Source organism: Pseudophryne corroboree, chromosome 9, assembly GCF_028390025.1.
Source record: "Pseudophryne corroboree isolate aPseCor3 chromosome 9, aPseCor3.hap2, whole genome shotgun sequence".
In the NCBI taxonomy this organism is placed as follows: Eukaryota; Metazoa; Chordata; class Amphibia; order Anura; family Myobatrachidae; genus Pseudophryne; species Pseudophryne corroboree.
In genome coordinates, this window is record NC_086452.1 from 379056100 (window position 1) to 379076240 (window position 20141).

General features: G+C 45.5%; 1 protein-coding gene across 3 annotated transcripts in view; it reads left to right on the top strand.

Annotated features, from left to right (window-relative positions):
• SYN2 (synapsin II) overlaps positions 1 to 20141 on the top strand; it is a 590154-nt gene that overhangs the window by 342256 nt on the left and 227757 nt on the right. For 2 of the 3 annotated variants that reach the window (XM_063940770.1, XM_063940772.1), the window contains exons 2-3: positions 15258 to 15315; positions 16713 to 16804. In XM_063940770.1, the coding sequence (XP_063796840.1) occupies positions 15258 to 15315; positions 16713 to 16804 (150 nt within the window). Of the gene's footprint in view, positions 1 to 2807; positions 3202 to 15257; positions 15316 to 16712; positions 16805 to 20141 lie in introns of those variants that run through there. The other variant, XM_063940771.1, reaches the window with a different exon arrangement.

Here is a 20141-nt window from a genome sequence, read left to right on the forward strand (position 1 = left end):
CTACACATCAACGTACTGGAATTAAGGGCCATATACAACGGCCTTCGTCAAGCGGAGAATTTGCTTCGTGACCTACCGGTTCTGATTCAGTCAGACAACATCACCGCTGTGGCTCATGTAAACCGCCAAGGCGGAACAAAGAGCAGAGTGGCAATGACAGAAGCCACCAGGATTCTTCGCTGGGCGGAAAATCATGTAAGCGCTCTGACAGTAGTCTTAATTCCGGGAGTGGACAACTGGGAAGCAGACTTCCTCAGCAGACACGATCTACATCCCGGAGAGTGGGGACTTCATCTGGAAGTCTTTGCAGAGATTACAAGTCAGTGGGGGCTGCCTCAAATAGACATGATGGCGTCACGCCTCAACAAGAAACTTCCGAGATATTGCGCCAGATCAAGGGATCCTCAGGCGATAGCAGTGGACGCCTTGGTCACACCGTGGGTGTCCCAGTCGGTCTATGTGTTCCCTCCTCCTCTTCCTCTCATCTCAAAGATATTGAGAATCATAAGACGAAGAGGAGTACAGACAATTCTCATTGTTCAGATTGGCCTCGAAGGGCCTGGTATCCGGATCTGCAGGAAATGCTCACAGAAGATCCGTGGCCTCTTCCTCTAGGACAGGGGCCCTGTCTATTTCAAGACTTACCGCGGCTGCGTTTGATGGCTTGGCGGTTGAACGCCGGATCCTAGCTGAAAAGGGCATTCCGGATGAGGTCATTCCTACTCTGATAAAGGCTAGGAAGGAGGTGACGGCGATACATTATCACCGTATTTGGAGGAAGTATGTGTCTTGGTGTGAGTCCAGGAATGCTCCTCCGGAAGAATTCCATCTGGGCCGTTTTCTTCACTTCCTCCAGACTGGAGTGAATTTGGGCCTAAAATTAGGCTCCATTAAAGTTCCGATTTCGGCCGTATCCATTTTCTTTCAGAAGGAATTGGCTTCTCTCCCAGAAGTCCAGACTTTTGTGAAGGGAGTGCCCCATATCCAGCCTCCTTTTGTTCCTCCAGTGGCACCATGGGACCTTAACGTGGTGTTAAGGTTCCTTAAGTCTCACTGGTTTGTGCCGCTTCAAACGGTGGAATTAAAGTATCTCACTTGGAAGGTGGTCATGTTGTTGGCCTTGGCATCTGCTAGGAGAGTATCTGAGTTAGCGGCTTTGTCTCACAAAAGCCCCTATCTGATCTTCCATGTAGACAGAGCTGAGTTGAGGACTCGTCCTCAATTTTTGCCTAAGGTGGTTTCCTCTTTTCATATGAACCAACCTATTGTGGTGCCTGTGGCTACGTGGGACTTGGAGGATTCCGAGTCCCTTGATGTGGTCAGGGCATTGAAAATGTATGTAGCCAGAACGGCTCGGGTTAGGAAAACAGGAGCACTGTTTGTCCTGTATGCAGCCAACAAGGTTGGCGCTCCTGCTTCTAAGCAGACTATTGCTCGCTGGATCTGTAACACGATTCAGCAGGCTCATTCTACGGCTGGATTGCCGTTGCCAAATTTGGTAAAGGCCCATTCCACTAGGAAGGTGGGCTCTTCTTGGGCGGCTGCCCGAGGTGTCTCGGCATTACAGCTTTGCCGAGCGGCGACTTGGTTGGGTTCAAACACCTTTGCAAAGTTTTACAAGTTTGATACCCTGGCTGATGAGGACCTCATGTTTGCTCAATCGGTGCTGCAGAGTCATCCGCACTCTCCCGGCCGTTTTGGAGCTTTGGTATAATCCCCATGGTCCTTACGGAGTTCCCAGCATCCTCTAGGACGTAAGAGAAAATAAGATTTTAAACCTACCGGTAAATCTTTTTCTCCTAGTCCGTAGAGGATGCTGGGCGCACGTCCGAGTGCGGACAAAATTCTGCAAGACTTGTATATAGTTATTGCTTACATAAGGGTTATGTTACGGTTTTGATCAGTCTCTGGCTGATGCTGTTTTGTTTCATACTGTTAACTGGTTCGTATATTCGATGTTATACGGTGTGGATGGTGTGGGTTGGTATGAATCTTGCCCTTAGATTAACAAAATCCTTTCCTCGTATTGTCCGTCTCCTCTGGGCACAGTTTTCTAACTGAGGTCTGGAGGAGGGGCATAGAGGGAGAAGCCAGTGCACACCCATATCTAAAGTTCTTTTTAGTGCCCATGTCTCCTGCGGAGCCCGTCTATCCCCATGGTCCTTACGGAGTCCCCAGCATTCTCCACGGACTAGGAGAAAAAGATTTACCGGTAGGTTTAAAATCTTAATTTTGGTCTTAGCCAGTCGTTCAGATACATGGATGGAGTTTTTGCCTTAAATATTTTTGAAATAGACATATTTTAAAATTAACTTATTTAAAAAGCATATAATTCCAACTGATAACATAAAAACACAGTTGTGCACATTAAAGGAAAATACATTTTGAGTGTTAGTAGACAGGAGGGTTTCTCTTGTGTGTGAGAGACTGATATGTTATATGTTTATGCTGCATAATTTTAAGTAACTAGGTGACCTCTAGCGTCTGTCTCCGCCATGGCGGTGGCCATTTTTGGTGGGTTTTTTTACATTGCAATGTATTGAAGCGCTTCTGCAGCCCCCAGAGCGTCTCAATCCAGTGCGGGGGTGCGGTGGCTAGCGTAACTGTACTGGGGCAGCGGCTGGTTCTGTGGGTGCTCCTCATTGTCTGTGGGTGCTTGGGCCCGGGTGCACCTACGGAATCAGCGCCTATGACATGTACTGTATGCACCAAACTCACCCTCCCACTGATGCTGTGCGTACTGCTCACTCCCACACCGATGGCGATGCCCCATGTCCTGTACCGCACCCCCTCTGATGCCCCATACACACTGCATTCCCACCTCCCTGCAATGCCCCCTGAGCTGCACTTCACTCACCTTCCCGGCTGGGCCTCTGGGTCTCTTGCCACTGCACACAGGACAGGTTGCCAGCATCGTAGTACTCCGGGGCTGAGCAGTCCTTCGGCCGCTGCAGGGGTATGGAGTAGCTGTGGCCGGGGCCTGAGAGGCTGCAGATCACGGGCAGACCACAGCACAGCAGCCGCAGACTTCCGAGCTGGGACCCCGCAGTGAGCAGTGTCCCGAACTCCACGGCACTCGCACCCATCATACAGCGGGCCCAGACCCCAGAGCAGCGACGGAGGGGGAGGAGGAGAGGAGATGAGTGATGGCATGCAGCAGCAGGAGGAGGCAGACCAGGCCGGGGCATGGGATCCGCACATGTGAGGGGACATAGTGCTACCACTGTATGCTGTGTAACCAGTGTAATCTCACCTCTCACAGTGCATGATATATATACATATACAGGTTGAGTATCCCTTATCCAAAATGCAAAATCCCACATTTTGGAGTCCCCTACTGAGATGACATATGTACTATATATATTATCTTTAAATATATATATTTATAAATAATATATATAGTATATATAATATTTATGTCATTATCTAAGTAAGGGACCCAAAAATGTGGAATTTTGGATAAGGGTTGCTCAATCTGTGTATATATGTGTGTGTGTGTGTGTGTGTGTGTGTGTGTGTGTGTGTGTGTGTGTATCCTGTACACTACATTACACTGCCAGCCTCAGCATTACTACATGACTGCAACTCCTACAGTGATGATCAAATGTCCAGTTCCTCACTGCTCTGTATTATTATGCTGCCCCCTCATTATTATCTCCTATATATTTGGCAAGATCTGTGACTCTATGACTCCGACTCCGCCCAGCATTGCGACTCCGCCCAGCTTTAGGAAATGAGTCACAGATCTGGGCAAATATATATATGAGATGATCAAAAATGAGCCTACAGATGCATCCTGATACATCTTGCCTCAATACGCCACGCAGCGGGAGATACTGGGGGCAGGGAGCTGACAGATCTTGTGCGTCGGACAAAAATGTCTTATTTACATTGATATGTGAATAAGACACACAAGTAGAGTGCTGATTAAAATGATATGCGGCATGCTATATTGTATGTGCTACTGCACCTGTATCTGCATATGAAAGGGTACGTTACAGTGTTTTCTAGGAAAACAGCCACTGACATGGTAACGTAGCATTTCGTATGCAAATACAGGCGCAGTTGCACATAGAATATAGGCGTGCTGCATATCATTTTAATCAACAGAGTCTGCTTGTGCGTCTTAATAACATAATTTTACGAATAGGATGCATTTTAATGGTAAAAATGTCTCACGAAAAGACGCTCGTCGCTACCAAGTCACGGCATGGCATGACTAGAAGGGCTGTTTAACGTGCAGGAAAACTAGATATGTGTTGATGTATCTGCATCGCTGATGAGTATAATTGCACAAGCCTGTTACCAAGCACAGTATAAAGAGCCCCAAGCCAGTGAGTTTTGTGCTGTATACTGTATATATGTGTTGTGCATTAATAATTAAAAAAATAAAGTGCCAGGAGCCCTATGCAGTATGGTCAGCTTGTAACAGCTTATACATTTTAATGTGATCATTTGCCAATCAGACTTCGAATCTTTCACTGGCTGAATCAATGCCTAGTGTATCTTTCAGGTAATACAATCACGTTGACCATGCAACCATGAAATTGTTGGCTAATTTGTCTAAGATAGTAAGAAGGTTTTTCTCCAGCATAAGCGCAATACAATACTGTTAGTGTTAATACGGTTACTATTGTCGGATTATGATAGGGATAAAGAATGCCACTACCTAGGCCCTGAAGCAGTAGGGTATCCCATGGCTCTGGCCCCATCCATCAGGGCTGTCCATTACTTATCTGAATTCTTTGTTTTTTTGGCCCTGCCCTGGTCAGCTAACTTTATGTGCCCATTGGAATGCCAGAAAACTGGACACTTGTCTCCTCTCCATCAGATGCTTCTCCATCAGATGCTTCCACTGCAATGTTCAGTGGAAGGGCGAAAGTGCTGCTCCTACTGCTGTTCATTAATGTTGGTGTTCTTTACCACATGAGCAGTGGCGTAAGTTCTTTCCAATTGCCTGGAGACACAATAAATATTGGTGCCCCCCCCCCTATATTTACAGTAGATATATATATGTTTGTGTGTTTATATATATATATATATATATATAGCGAGAGGAACACAGCGGCACTCTGCAGACTGTAAAGCTGATTAAAAGGTCTTCAGTACGGTCCTACGCCGTTTCGGGGACTGGTCCCGTTGTCAGGGACAAGTGATACACAAATACATTACATGCTGAAAACATACTTATACCCTCACCAACAAGCTCTCATTGCTCAAATTGGCCTCACCTGTCCAGCGCCGCCCCCGCCGTGTCCCTCCGTACAATGCACGGGTCACAGGCTGCTGACGTCAGGAGACAGCGCCGAACAGGGAGCCAATCCCAGCAGCATGAACTACGTTGTTTAGTAACACCTATACAAACAGGAAAAGAGCATTGTAAACACAATATGAGACGTAAGCAGATGCTACCACCATATATAAGATACAAAACAATAAAACATAACCCTCAGGCTCACGTTGCGTCATCAGTATAATAAGATTTTACTTACCGATAAATCTATTTCTCATAGTCCGTAGTGGATGCTGGGGACTCCGTCAGGACCATGGGAATAGCGGCTCCGCAGGAGACAGGGCACAAAAGCAAGCTTTTAGGATCACATGGTGTGTACTGGCTCCTCCCCCTATGACCCTCCTCCAAGCCTCAGTTAGGTACTGTGCCCGGACGAGCGTACACAATAAGGAAGGATCTTGAATCCCGGGTAAGACTCATACCAGCCACACCAATCACACCGTACAACTTGTGATTTGAACCCAGTTAACAGTATGATAACAATGAAGTAGCCTCTAAAAAGATGGCTCACAACAATAATAACCCGATTTTTTGTAACAATAACTATGTACCAGTAATGCAGACAATCCGCACTTGGGATGGGCGCCCAGCATCCACTACGGACTATGAGAAATAGATTTATCGGTAAGTAAAATCTTATTTTCTCTAACGTCCTAGTGGATGCTGGGGACTCCGTCAGGACCATGGGGATTATACCAAAGCTCCCAAACGGGCGGGAGAGTGCAGATGACTCTGCAGCACCGAATGAGAGAACTCCAGGTCCTCCTCAGCCAGGGTATCAAATTTGTAGAATTTTGCAAACGTGTTTGCCCCTGACCAAGTAGCTGCTCGGCAAAGTTGTAAAGCCGAGACCCCTCGGGCAGCCGCCCAAGATGAGCCCACCTTCCTTGTGGAATGGGCATTTACAGATTTTGGCTGTGGCAGGCCTGCCACAGAATGTGCAAGCTGAATTGTACTACAAATCCAACGAGCAATAGTCTGCTTAGAAGCAGGAGCACCCAGCTTTTTGGGTGCCTACAATATAAACAGCAAGTCAGACTTTCTGACTCCAGCCGTCCTGGAATTATATATATATATATATATATATTTTCAGGGCCCTGACAACGTCTAGCAACTTGGAGTCCTCCAAGTCCCTAGTAGCCGCAGGCACCACAATAGGTTGTTTCAGGTGAAACGCTGACACCACCTTAGGAAGAAACTGGGGACGAGTCCGCAGTTCTGCCCTGTCCGAATGGAAAATCAAATATGGGCTTTTGTAAGACAAAGCCGCCAATTTTGACAATCGCCTGGCCGAGGCCAGGGCCAACAGCATGGTCACTTTCCATGTGAGATATTTCAAATCCACAGATTTGAGTGGTTCAAACCAATATGATTTGAGGAATCCCAACACTACGTTGAGATCCCACGGTGCCACTGGAGGCACACAAGGGCTGTATATGCAATACTCCCTTGACAAACGTCTGGACTTCAGGAACTGAAGCCAATTCTTTCTGGAAGAAAATCTATAGGGCCGAAACTTGAACCTTAATGGACCCCAATTTGAGGCTCATAGACACTCCTGTTTGCAGGAAGTGCAGAAATCGACCTAGTTGAAATTTTTTCGTGGGGCCTTCCTGGCCTCACCCACGCAACATATTTTTACCACATGTGGTGATAACGTTGTGCGGTCACCTCCTTCCTGGCTTTGACCAGGGTAGGTATGACCTCTTCCGGAATGCCTTTTCCCTTAGGATCCGGCGTTCAAACCGCCATGCCGTCAAACGCAGTCGCGGTAAGTCTTGGAACAGACAAGGTCCCTGCTGGAGCAGGTCCTTTCTTAAAGGCCGATGCCACGGTTCCTCTTGGAACAGACATGGTACTTGCTGAAAGCAAATCCCTTCTTAGCTCCCGAGGCCATTAGTCCTCTGTGAGCATCTCTTGAAGTTCCGGTTACCAAGTCCCTCTTGGCCAATCCGGAGCCACGAGTATAGTTCTTACTCCTCTATGTCTTATAATTCTCAATACCTTGGTTATGAGAAGCAGAGGAGGGAACACATACACCGACTGTTACACCCACGGTGTTACCAGGACGTCCACAGCTATCGCCTGAAGGTCTCGTGACCTGGCGCAATACCTGTCCCATTTTTTGTTCGGGCGGGACGCCATCATGTCCACCTTTGGTCTTTCCCAACGGTTCACAATCATGCGGAAAACTTCCCGATGAAGTTCCCACTCTCCCGGGTGGAGGTCGTGCCTGCTGAGGAAGTCTGCTTCCCAGTCGTCCACTCCCGGAATGAACACTGCTGACAGTGCTATCACATGATTTTCCGCCTAGCGAAAAATCCTTGCAGTTTTGCCACTGCCCTCCTGCTTCTTGTGCCGCCCTTTCTGTTTACGTGGGCGACTGCCGTGATGTTATCCCACTGGATCAATACCGGCTGACCTTGAAGCAGAGGTCTTGCTAAGCTTAGAGCATTATAAATTTGCTCTTAGCTCCAGTATATTTATGTGGAGAGAATTCTCCAGACTTGATCACACTCCTTGTGTGACTGCTCCCCAGCCTCTCAGGCTGGTCTCCGTGGTCACCAGCATCCAATCCTGAATGCCGAATCAGCTGCCCTCTAGAAGATGAGCACTCTGTAATCACCACAGGAGAGACACCCTTGTCCTTGGATATAGGGTTATCCGCTGATGCATCTGAAGATGCGATCCGGACCATTTGTCCAGCAGATCCCACTGAAGAGTTCTTGCGTGAAATCTGCCGAATGGAAGCGCTTCGTAATAAGCCACCATTTTTACCAGGACTCTTGTGCAATGATGCACTGACACTTTTCCTGGTTTTAGGAGGATCCCGATTAGCTCGGATAACTCCCTGGCTTTCTCCTCTGGGAGAAACACCTTTTCCTGGACTGTGTCCAGAATCATCCCTAGGACCAGCAGACGTGTCGTCGGAACAACTGCGGTTTTGGAATATTTAGAATCCACCCGTGCTGTCGTAGAACTACTTGAGATAGTGCTACTCCGACCTCCAACTGTTCTCTGGACCTTGTTCTTATCAGGAGGTCGTCCATTTTCTTTGAAGACGAATCCTCCTTTCGGTCATTACCTTGGTAAGGACCCGGGGTGCCTTGGACAATCCAACGGCATCGTCTTGAAACTGATAGTGACAGTTCTGTACCACGAACCTGAGGTACCCTTGGTGAGAAAAGGCAAATTTTGGGACATGGAGGTAAGCATCCCTGATGTCCCGGGACACCATATAGTCCCCTTGTTCTTTGCTATCACTGCTCTGAGTGACTCCATCTGGATTTGAACCCTTGCAAGTGTTCAAATTTTTCAGATTTAGAATAGGTCTCACCTAGCCTTCAGTACCACCATATAGTGTGGAGTAATACCCCTTTCCTTGTTGTCGGAGGGGTAATTTTATTATCACCTGCTGGGAATACAGCTTGTGAATTGTTTTCAATACTGCCTCCCTGTCGGAGGGAGACATTGGTACAGCAGACTACAGGAACCTGCGAGGGGGGAAACCTCTCGACATTCCAATCTGTACCCCTTGGATACTACTTGTAGGATCCAGGGGTCCTGTACGGTCCCAGCGTCATGCTGAGAACTTGGTAGAAGCGGTGGAGGGCTTCTGTTCCTGGGAATGGGCTGCCTGCTGCAGTCTTCTTCCCTTTCCTCTATCCCTGGGCAGATATGACTCTTATAGGGACGAAAGGACTGAGGCTGAAAAGACGGTGTCTTTTTCTGCAGAGATGTGACTTAGGGTAAAAAACGGTGGATTTTCCAGCAGTTGCCCTGGCCACCAGGTCCCATGGACCGACCCCAAATAACTCCTCCCCTTTATACGGCAATACATCTTTGTGCCGTTTGGAATCTGCATCACCTGACCACTGTCGTGTCCATAAACATCTTCTTGCAGATATGGACATCGCATTTACTCTTGATGCCAGAGTGCAAATATCCCTCTGCGCATCTCGCATATATAGAAATGCATCCTTTAAATGCTCTATAGTCAATAAAATACTGTCCCTGTCAAAGGTATCAATATTTTTAGTCAGGGAATCCGACCAAGCCACCTCAGCTCTGCACATCCAGGCTGAGGCGATCGCTGGTCGCAGTATAACACCAGCATGTGTGTGTATACTTTTTAGGATATTTTTCAGCCTCCTATCAGCTGGCTCCTTAAGTACGGCCCTATCCGTAGATGGTACCGCCACTTGTTCTGATAAGCGTGTGAGCGCCTTATCCACCCTGAGGGGTGTTTCCCACCGCGCCTTAACTTCTGGCGGGAAAGGGTATACCGCCAATAATTTTCTATCGGGGGAAACCCACGCATCATCACACACTTCATTTAATTTATCTGATTCAGGAAAAACAACAGGTAGTTTTTTCACCTCACACATAATACCCTTTTTTGTGGTACTTGGAGTATCAGAAATATGTAACACCTCCTTCATTGCCCTTAACGTGTGGCCCTAAAAGAAAATACGTTTGTTTCTTCACCGTAGACACTGAAATCAGTGTCCGTGTCTGGGTCTGTGTCGACCGACTGAGGTAAATGGGCATTTTACAGCCCCTGACGGTGTTTGAGACGCCTGGACAGATACTAATTTGTTCGCCGGCCCTCTCATGTCGTCAACCGGCTTGCAGCGTGTTGACATTGTCACGTAATTTCCATAAATAAGCCATCCATTCCGGTGTCGACTCCCTAGAGAGTGACATCACCATTACAGGCAATTTTCTCCGTCTCCTCACCAATATTTTCCTCATACATGTCGACACACACGTACCGACATACAGCACACACATAGGGAATGCTCTGATAGAGGACAGGACCCACTAGCCCTTTGGGGAGACAGAGGGAGAGTTTGCCAGCACACACCAAAAACGCTATAATTATCCAGGGACAACCTTTATATAAGTGTTCCTTTTATAGCATTTTAATATATATACATATCGCCAAATCAGTGCCCCCCCTCTCTGTTTTAACCCTGTTTCTGTAGTGCAGTGCAGGGGAGATCATGGGAGCCTTCCCACCAGCCTTTCTGTGAGGGAAAATGGCGCTGTGTGCTGAGGAGAATAGGCCCCGCCCCCTTTTCGGCGGGCTTCTTCTCCGGAGTTTTAGATATCTGGCAGGGGTTAAATACATCCATATAGCCTCAAGGGCTATATGTGATGTATTTTTTGCCATACAGGTATTATACATTGCTGCCCAGGGCGCCCCCCCCCAGCGCCCTGCACCCTCCGTGACCGCTGTGTGAAGTGTGCTGACAACAATGGCGCACTGCTGCAGTGCTGTGCGCTACCTGATGAAGACTGAGAGTCTTCTGCCGCCTGGTTCCGGACCTCTTCATCTTCAGCATCTGCAAGGGGGGTCGGCGGCGCGGCTCCGGGACGAACCCCAGGGCGAGCCCTGTGTTCCGACTCCCTCTGGAGCTATGTCCAGTAGCCTCAGAATCCAATCCATCCTGCACGCAGGTGAGTTGAAAATCTCTCCCCTAAGTCCCTCGATGCAGTGAGCCTGTTGCCAGCAGGACTCACTGAAAATAAAGAACCTAAAAACTTTTTCTAAGCAACTCTTTAAGAGAGCCACCTAGATTGCACCCTTCTCGGCCGGGCACAAAAACCTAACTGAGGCTTGGAGGAGGGTCATAGGGGGAGGAGCCAGTACACACCATGTGATCCTAAAAGCTTGCTTTTGTGCCCTGTCTCCTGCGGAGCCGCTATTCCCATGGTCCTGACGGAGTCCCCAGCATCCACTAGGACGTTAGAGAAAAGTAGGTAAACATATAAGATCACATGACTTATGAATAAATAAATAACAGCGCTATAGTCAGCTAGCGGTTAATAAGAAACTATATAGAACCAGATGCAGTGTAACAGATAAATATCCAGGTTTATAAGAAACATTGAAGACCTAAGGTCTTATTCAGGCCACTGGGTGATAGAGTATTCAACACATAAATCCACCTGCTTTCACGTTGCAGGAGGATTTTGTTGCGATCCCCACCCCGATGGGAAAGGGGGACATGATCTATGATGATCGCTCGCATGCTGGCTACACTATGGGGGTAATTCTGAGTTGATCGCAGCAGCAAGTTTGTTAGCAATTGGGCAAAACCATGTACACTGCAGGCGGGGCAGATATAACATTTGCAGAGAAAGTTAGATTTGGGTGGATTGTTTTGTTTCTGTGCAGGGTAAATACTGGCTGCTTTATTTTTACACTGCAATTTAGATTTCAGTTTGAATACACCCCACCCAAATCTAACTCTCTCTGCACATGTTATATCTGTCCCCCCTGCGGTGCACATGGTTTTGCCCAACTGCTAACAAATTTGCTGCTGCGATCAACTCAGAATTAGGCCCTATGTCTAGCCAACATACAATGTCGGCTACTGGTTGTTCACTTGCTCCCTTTTCAAGCGCCTGTTTGATGGCACTACGATGTAACGCCATGCGCTCTCGAAACTGCCTCTGTGTCTTGCCGACATAGGCAAGTCCACAAGGACATTTTAGCATATAGATCACGTGCGTAGTGGTGCACGTCACCAGATGCTGAATTTTAAAATTCTTCCCTGTATCCGGGTGACTAAAGGTGGGACCAGTTAAAAGTGTATTGCAGGTTGAGCAGCCCAAACACCGGAAACAGACAACTTTTGGGCATAAAAAGTTAGTTTGTTGCTGTTTCGTTAAGGGAAAAATATCTAATTTCACCACTCTGTCCGCTATACTTTTACCCCGGGTGTAGCTGGGGAGCAGTTTGGTACCTTGTAAAGCTGGCAATGTTTTGTCTGAATTAACCATGGGCCACAGTTTCTTCGCCTGACTAGTAATTGTAGTGGTAGCTGTGGTATATCAATTGACCCATGGTATTCTGGGGGTCTCACGAGTTGAATCACCCCCCGACGGAGTGACAGTGGTTAATAAAGACTCTCTCGTGTGGCTCAAAGCTTTGGTTTTACTGGCCAAGAGTTCCTGTCTCGGATAACCTCGTGCCTCAAATCTCGCTACCATCTGGTCCATAACTAGTTCAGTCTGTTGTGGGTTGGAAATAATGCGCCTAGCATGCAATAATTGGGAGTATGGTAAACCGTTACGTGTGGATAAAGGATGAAAACTCTCATGATGCAAAACAGAATTCCTGTCTGTTGGTCTAACGTATAAGTTAGTATGTAAGGCTCCATCTCGCAAAGAGATAGCCACATCCAGGAAGTGAACCTCATGGCCTGAAGTTTGGTATGTAAATTTAAGTGGACTGTCCGAGTTGTTATGTTCATCTAACAACACAGATAATGCTTGTTGAGGACCCTGCCAGAAAATCAAAAGGTCATCTATGTACCTCTTGTAGAAGTACATAGACGACGCAACAGGGAAACAAAATATTTTACTCTCAATAGCATACATATAAGTATTAGCGTATGATGGGGCCACTGGGGACCCCATCGCACAGCCGGCAAGCTGTAAAAAAATACGGCCATTAAATTAAAATAATTACGGGTCAATACCAATGTTAACAACTGCAAAAATAAATCTATTGATAGACCCAAGCATCGGGGATTATGCGTAATCAGATCACGTACCGCCTCCACACCCGCACCATGTGGGATGCAGGTGTAGAGGCTGGGAACGTCCGCACTACACAGGGTTAACTCTTCTGTCGGGATAATCAACCGTTGTAGATGCACCAACAGTGCCGTAGTATCTTTTAAGTATGAGGGTACCGCTTGGATGCAGGGATTTAAAAATGCATCCAAACAGATGGCAATGGGGTGGTATAACGAGTTCCTGGCCAGCAATATAGGACGGCCAGGGGGGTTAGAGAGGGATTTATGTACCTTAGGCACTTTAGGAAAATCCACTGTCAAGGCATGTACCTGCTTATTGGACAAAATCCCCGATGCCCTAGCCTCAGCTAAAAGATTATCTAATTCACTTTTGTATTGCACTGTTGGGTCAAAGGTCAATTGCTTATACGTAGCAAGATCTGAGAGTTGCCTATTACTCTCTGCTAGATAGTCCGATAAGTCCTGTACGACGACGGCGCCGCCCTTATTTGCACCCCTTATTATAAGGTCCGTCCTTTTGGACAAATCTTGCAAAGCCATCATCTCCTGTTGGTTAAAATTAGGGTAACACGAGACAGTGGATGCCTGCTCATAGGTTTGTTCCATCATCCTAGAGAATGTCCGTATCGATGGATTATTGGTATTTGGATCAAATTTGGAACGGGGCGCTGCTTTTTTCAGTTTCTCAGGAATAGACGTAGCAGAATTGGTATCCACATTCACTCCGAAGTGTTCCTTAAGGCGCAACGTTCCGTTAAGCTTATAATTTTCTACTTGTGATGCAAAAGAATCAGGTTTTACCGTCGGTACAAAGGACAGTCCTTTTGATAGAACCTTAAGTCCTAAATCTGTGAGAGGAGATGCAGAAAGATTTATAACTAGGTCAGTCAGCGGCGTGGTGGTCGTCGCATGTTGTATCCTCTTGTTCTGCCCCGACCGCCTCTTCCTCGAGCAGGTGTTGGTTGATTGCCTGATCTGGTAGCCACCCCTAAAGGGTAGGACATGTGGGCAGAAGCAGAGGAAGTATTGGTTTGTTCACCTTCACTGACCGAGGTACTGGAACCAGAGTAATCATGATGTTGCTGACGCTGCCGGTATCTCCTCTGTTGTGGTGGGCGCTCATAGGAGGAATTGGTGTTACTTAGCCATGCGTATACTTTTCTCTGCTTTTTTCACTCCTATACTGTTCCATCTGGACCTGGATCTTATCAAGCCAATTAGTACTGTTGTCTGCCACATTGTCTTTTATATTAAATCACACATTTCTTAGCAGTCATGCCCAGGATTAGAACCCATGACCTGTGACACTGACTGCAGGCACTTTACTGATGGAGCTATTTGCTTCTGTACAGAGTGCCTGAGAATTCTAACTATGAGAGGTTACGTGTAATTGTCAGAGAAGTAACTTTATATAGTAAGAATTCTCATATTTACTATACAGGAGCAAATAGCTTCATCAATAAGGTGTCTGCTTCCAGTGTACTAGGTCGTGGGTTCTAATCTTGTGTATGACACTTGTAAAATGTGCATCTATAATAAAAAGGGTGTGACTTGTAAGGTACAGGGACCAGTGAGGAAGTGGGCCACTGAAGAGATAGCGGCAGCTATCAAATAACTTAATTAAATGTTGTTACAGAATGGGAGGAGAGGTGCCCCCCTTCAGAGAAGCAGCCCGGCGGCAGATGCCTCCATTGCCTCCTAGAGTTACATTGCCTCCTGCACATGAGGGAGTTCCCTACCACATGCAGCTCATGTGGTGAGTGAGACCAGAGACCACTTCCACCGGTGCAGTAGTAGATAAGGAACTGTCGGGTGAATTAAGGAAGGATTAGCGCTTATGTGACGTAGAAAGTATGGTAGGGGAGCATATGTGACAATGTGAGATGGATGGGCATAAGTCATACTGCCCAACATTGTAAGAATGGGGGTCATGACTGTCGTAGGTGTAGCCACACCCAGTGGACGTTTTTACTAAAACTAAATAACCTTGTTTTATGCTCCATGTATTAAAATAACTATGGTTTATTAGCCATTGATATAAATGCTAATTTATTCCCTCATTATCTGTCATGGATAGCAATATAAGTGATTCTACAATGTTATCCAGAATTGACTTATTTAGCTATCCAAAGTGACAAGCATCACTAGAGACAGAACCACTGATGAGATATTGTATGACTATGACTATGTATGAGATATTGGGATACTGCAATCTGTACTGTATACTGATGATTGGTTTACTTCTTCAGTCTGCGGTTAATTGGTCACCACTGACATTGAAACAGACATCTCAGCTATCGTTATTTTTTTCTTTAGTTCTTTAGTAATGTACCCATTAGCATTTACTAGTAGTTAATTAAGGAAGATATTGTTTATTCTACATTTCACGTTTGTTTTTTCTTTTCCTTTAGGGCAAAGTCTTTCCGAGGAAAGAAGCTCCAGGGGGACTTTGATATACGTATCGAACAGGTGAGATGAAAATGGAATATTTTTTTTATGACCACTTTTTTCAGTTTTATCACTGCTGGTATACTAGGCCATGGACCATCTGATATGCAGCGTTCAAGTTACAGTTTATAAGTGCACATTTTGCAGCAGTGGACATAATTGGATTATCTCAGCGGCCAGGAATTGATAGAGAGAAGGGGATCGAAAGTTGTTTCTATTGGGCAGATGGATCAAGCAGTGAAGTCAGTGAACAAGTGGAAAAGTTGCTCATAGTAGTAAGAAATCAGCTTCTACCTATTATTTTCTATTTTATAAATGCTACGTAAAAGATGATTTATTGCTATGGGCAACTGCTCCACTTGTATACTGCTGGTTACATCTGCCCCATCTTCCTTTAGTATAGCCACATACCGTATACAGCATTTATGAATTGTATGGAATCATCAGAACCATGCTCCTCTGAGAGCCAGATAGTGATAGCTGAAGGCTTTATAATACTTTACTTAATGAGAATCTCACCATTTGCTACCTAACACATTCACTTCCCAAATTATTTTTGTTGAAATATGGATGGAGGTGTAGGGTGTAAAGCAACTTCCGTAGAATCAAAGGTCAGTAGTTCTTTAGATCTTTTTAATTTTACATCATCATGTTATATAGATGTGCCCACATTTCTTACTCGCGAACGGGTAGTGGGTGCAAATTTGCCACAGTTGTGACTATTTGTGTCTACCAGCATATCCGCCAGCACACTAATGTCAGAAATGTACCCGCATTTGCCGGTAAGTTAAACAGGGACACATCTGTACTTTCCCAATGATATTTTGTACATGTCCTTGGCGCTAGATCAGACATGCTTTTGTAACGGGTGTGGATTATTAGATCTACACTAAAAAGGTCTACAGTCAATCGGTTAAAAAGGGCTACAGTCAATCAGTCTATCACTAATGGTAGACATTCATTAGGTCGACAGGGTTAAAAGGTCGACAGAATATGTTGACGGGGTCAAATGTCGACATGTAAATGGTCGACACAAAAAGTTAGACACTTGGGGGGGTTATCACTTTTCTGACACAAACAAGTCCCATTAGTGTACCATGTCTGCTCGCCATGCTTCGGGAAAGGTGTCTCGTTGCGCTCGGCTCACGTTAATATTTCCACACATAGTCCACGTGGATGGTAAAGTATGAAAAAGTTGCAAACAAGAAAAAACTTGTGTCTACCTTATGTGTGTGTCGACCATTGTCATGTTGATCTTTTGACCCTGTCGACCTACTGCATGTCTGTAGACCTTTTGACTGTAGATATTTTTACTGTAGATCTATAGTCCGGATACCTTCTGTAACAGTGATAGTAAAAGTGCTTGAGAGTACAATACTGTCAGACCCTGATTATTCTTTCTTTTCCCTTACATTTAGGCTGAGTTTTCAGAAATAAATCTTGTAGCTCATTCTGATGGGACTTACGCCGTAGATCTGCAGATGTTCCGGAATGGGACAAAAGTTGTCAGGTGAGTCCAATTAAAGCTCTGTCAAGCTGAGACCTCATCCAGCATAACAAACGCCTACACTCCTCTGTTGCCGGAGGCGCTTACCTCAGCTTCAGATCCTTACCTCATCCAGTCAGGCATTGTACAGTATAATTGGCCATATAATAATGAGTGTGGCATGTTTATCAGGGACTTAATATTTTCCTCTAGTCTTTGTTCTCCTTATTTCAGTGATGTGTAAGGATGCAATTACAGAGCCCCCTTGACTTCTATACCCTGTTCAAAAACTTGTCAGTATGCTGTTCTGCTCTTACCAACCTTTACGCTACACACCTGTCAACACAGAAGTCACCTGATACTGTACATTATTTTGTGACATTAAAGTAATAAAATATATGGGATGATGAAACCCTTGCTCTAACCTTTATCGATATAAGAGATCGCAAGGGAGTAACATGACCATAGTGTGAGCCTGTAGGCTGACTGAATGCTTTTGCACAGGGAGCATAAATCACAGGTGGCTTGTAATATCTGTAGTAATTTGTGTAGCAAGGGCATTTGTTTCTTACACAATAAGTGTAATTTCATTAACACGTCTATAAAAGTACAGTTGTATTTGCATTTTTGTAGTTATTTGACTTATTAAAAATTTACCGATTAGTTGGGACAGATACGTTTTTATGGTTTTAAAGGTACTTGATAGAAATAATGGTTGTTCATGATATTGCTGGTGCAGTAAATCTAGTGTTTCAAGCCCAAAATATCACAACCTGATCTGTGTCATCAAAATGGAGGGGAAAATGTAGATGAAAATCGAAAAAAAGCCATAAGTTGACAAACTATTGATTAGAGAAAGTGTGATTAGTTCAGATAAGCAAGGAAAGATTTACAGTGAGGTCTAGCATCTCTTGTTGTACTGATTGTTTTAGCAGGAATGCTGTGCAGAAGTGGGAAGAACTGCAAGTAGACTTCTTAAACAAAAAAAAAGCAACTTCTGTGTGTTGTGTATTATTTTGTGTTAAATCAATAAAAATCTAATTTTGAAGAGAAAAAAAAAGAGCAACTCCTTTCAATTGTAATTGAAAACTAGTGTACAACTAATTATTACGGCTAATGATCATGTACATTATTAATATGTTAATAATTTTATGTATGTCTTTAGTAATAACAGCACACAGAAAAAAACAAGCTTTGTCTCAGTTCATGGGCGCACCAGGGTAGTATATACTGTATATTTGTTACAGTAAAATAACGTGCTACAGTGCAGATACGTTTTAATCATTTTATTGAGCAATGTTAATGACAGGCATTGTATTGTTGAATCCAGGGTTACTAATCATCAGCAATAAAATTGTCACATCATTTCTTGGCATTAAGAAAAGTTGAGACCAGTGGTAGTACAACAAGCTGACAGCACTAATAAACTGTCCACACAGATGTCTCCTTATTCATTATTACCGCAGTCGCTCCAAATCTCCCCACTCAGCGCACCAGATCCCGTGAGATTCTGCTAGTACCGTGCATCTTTTATCAATTTATTACCTGAAAATGCCTCTTAGTCGCAATGCAATGTGACTAGGACACACCAGCAGACTGGTTGTTTGATATGTGACACTTGATTGTCTGACTGAGTCTCTGAATCTGTATAAGAAGTGCTACAAGGCAGTGACGCAGTTTTTTTTACATCTATTTCCGCTGTGCTGCATATACAGACTCGGGGTCACTCTGACCTGATCGCACGCTGCCGTTCATTGCAGCACAGCGATCAGGTCAGAAGTGTGCATGTGCCGACGCTACAGTTGCGCGGCGCATGGCTGACAACGACGAGTAACTCCCGGCCAGCATACAGGAGCTGCGCTGGCTGGGAGTTACTCTTCAAGTACAAAAGCATCGCCGCTGTGCGATGCTTTTGTACTTATGCGGTGGGGCCAGGCCTGACATGCGGGGCGGACTAGCCCTGTGCTGGGCGTCCCCACGCATGTCAGTGGGGATGATCGTAGCGGTGCTAAATTTAGCACAGCTACGATCAGGTCTGAATCACATCTGAGTCGCATGTCATATTAATCAGCACAGTCTCCTGGTGCATCCTAGTCGCATTGCATTGCAACGAAGGGCCTCATTCAGAGATGTAGGCAAAACCAAATGGTTTGTATACATCTCCAATGGTGGATGGATTGCTGATGCACAGGACCCGTTTTGCCCATGTGCAGATCGGGTCCTGCATGATTGCTGACAGTGCCCCCTAAGCCGCAGACTGAGTGATAGACTGCCGTCATTTGGGGGCAGGGGGTGGGCAGAACTGGCCAGCATTCCCTAAACCGGGGGTGTGATGATCCTGTTTTGTGGAAGTGCAAAGACCAGGGTCTGCGTCTTCCGACACAGACTTCCTGGACCTGGCAATGCAGTTCTGACCGATGGATGTTGTGGTGATTAGGTGCTGTCTCTTCGGATGCAGCACTTGGATCCCAGATACTGGCAGGAGGTATCTTTTCCTGCAGACGCCTCCTGCTGCATTAGCATTTTTACACATTGCTGCTGCGTCCAAAGATGCAGCAGCGATGTGTACTACTTCCATCTATGAATCAGACCCTAAAATACATGTTTGGGTACAAACATGCAAAAAATACTCCTGGAGCTTGCAGAGTCGCACAGGACCTGGCAACTCAGTCACGCCAGGCATCTTGCATCACATGGTGTATTGAGGCTAGTTGTATGAAAACACATCCGTGTCAATCCCTTTAATTATTATAGGCTTCTTATTTTGGTTTTCAGATTCTCATGTGCTTCAGATATAAAATAATGTGTTGGTACAGGGGCAAACGCAGGATTTGGGAGGGGGGGTTTCCGCATGTGTGTAATAAATAAATATACTGTGTGTGTATATATATATATATATATATATAAAACAAAAAAGGGAAGGAGACAGCACTCAAACCAAAATCACAGCAAAAAATTGAGGTGGTGCAAGACAGCAGTAACAATAATAGTAACACTCACTTTTCCAGCACATCAGAAAAAGCAAAAAAGCCAGCACTCAAGTGTTTATTCCTTAGCCAAACGGCATGGTCATGTACAATCTCACAGTCACAGCCCCGACAGCTGTTTCAACCATTTCTGGTTTTCCTCAGGGGCTAAAGACACAGTGATCAGAGCCCAAATAAATACATGGACTTGCGCCAAAACTTTCAAAAGAATTCACGCTGTGGGAGGGGACGGGACAAGACTAGCCATGCACGCGGCTCACTGATCACTCCCGCCCGTAGCGGCATCGTCCAGATAAACAAACCCGGCGCCACACTTAGCAACGGCTCTGATGCGCTGTGTAGTGATATATATATATATATATATAAAGAGCAAG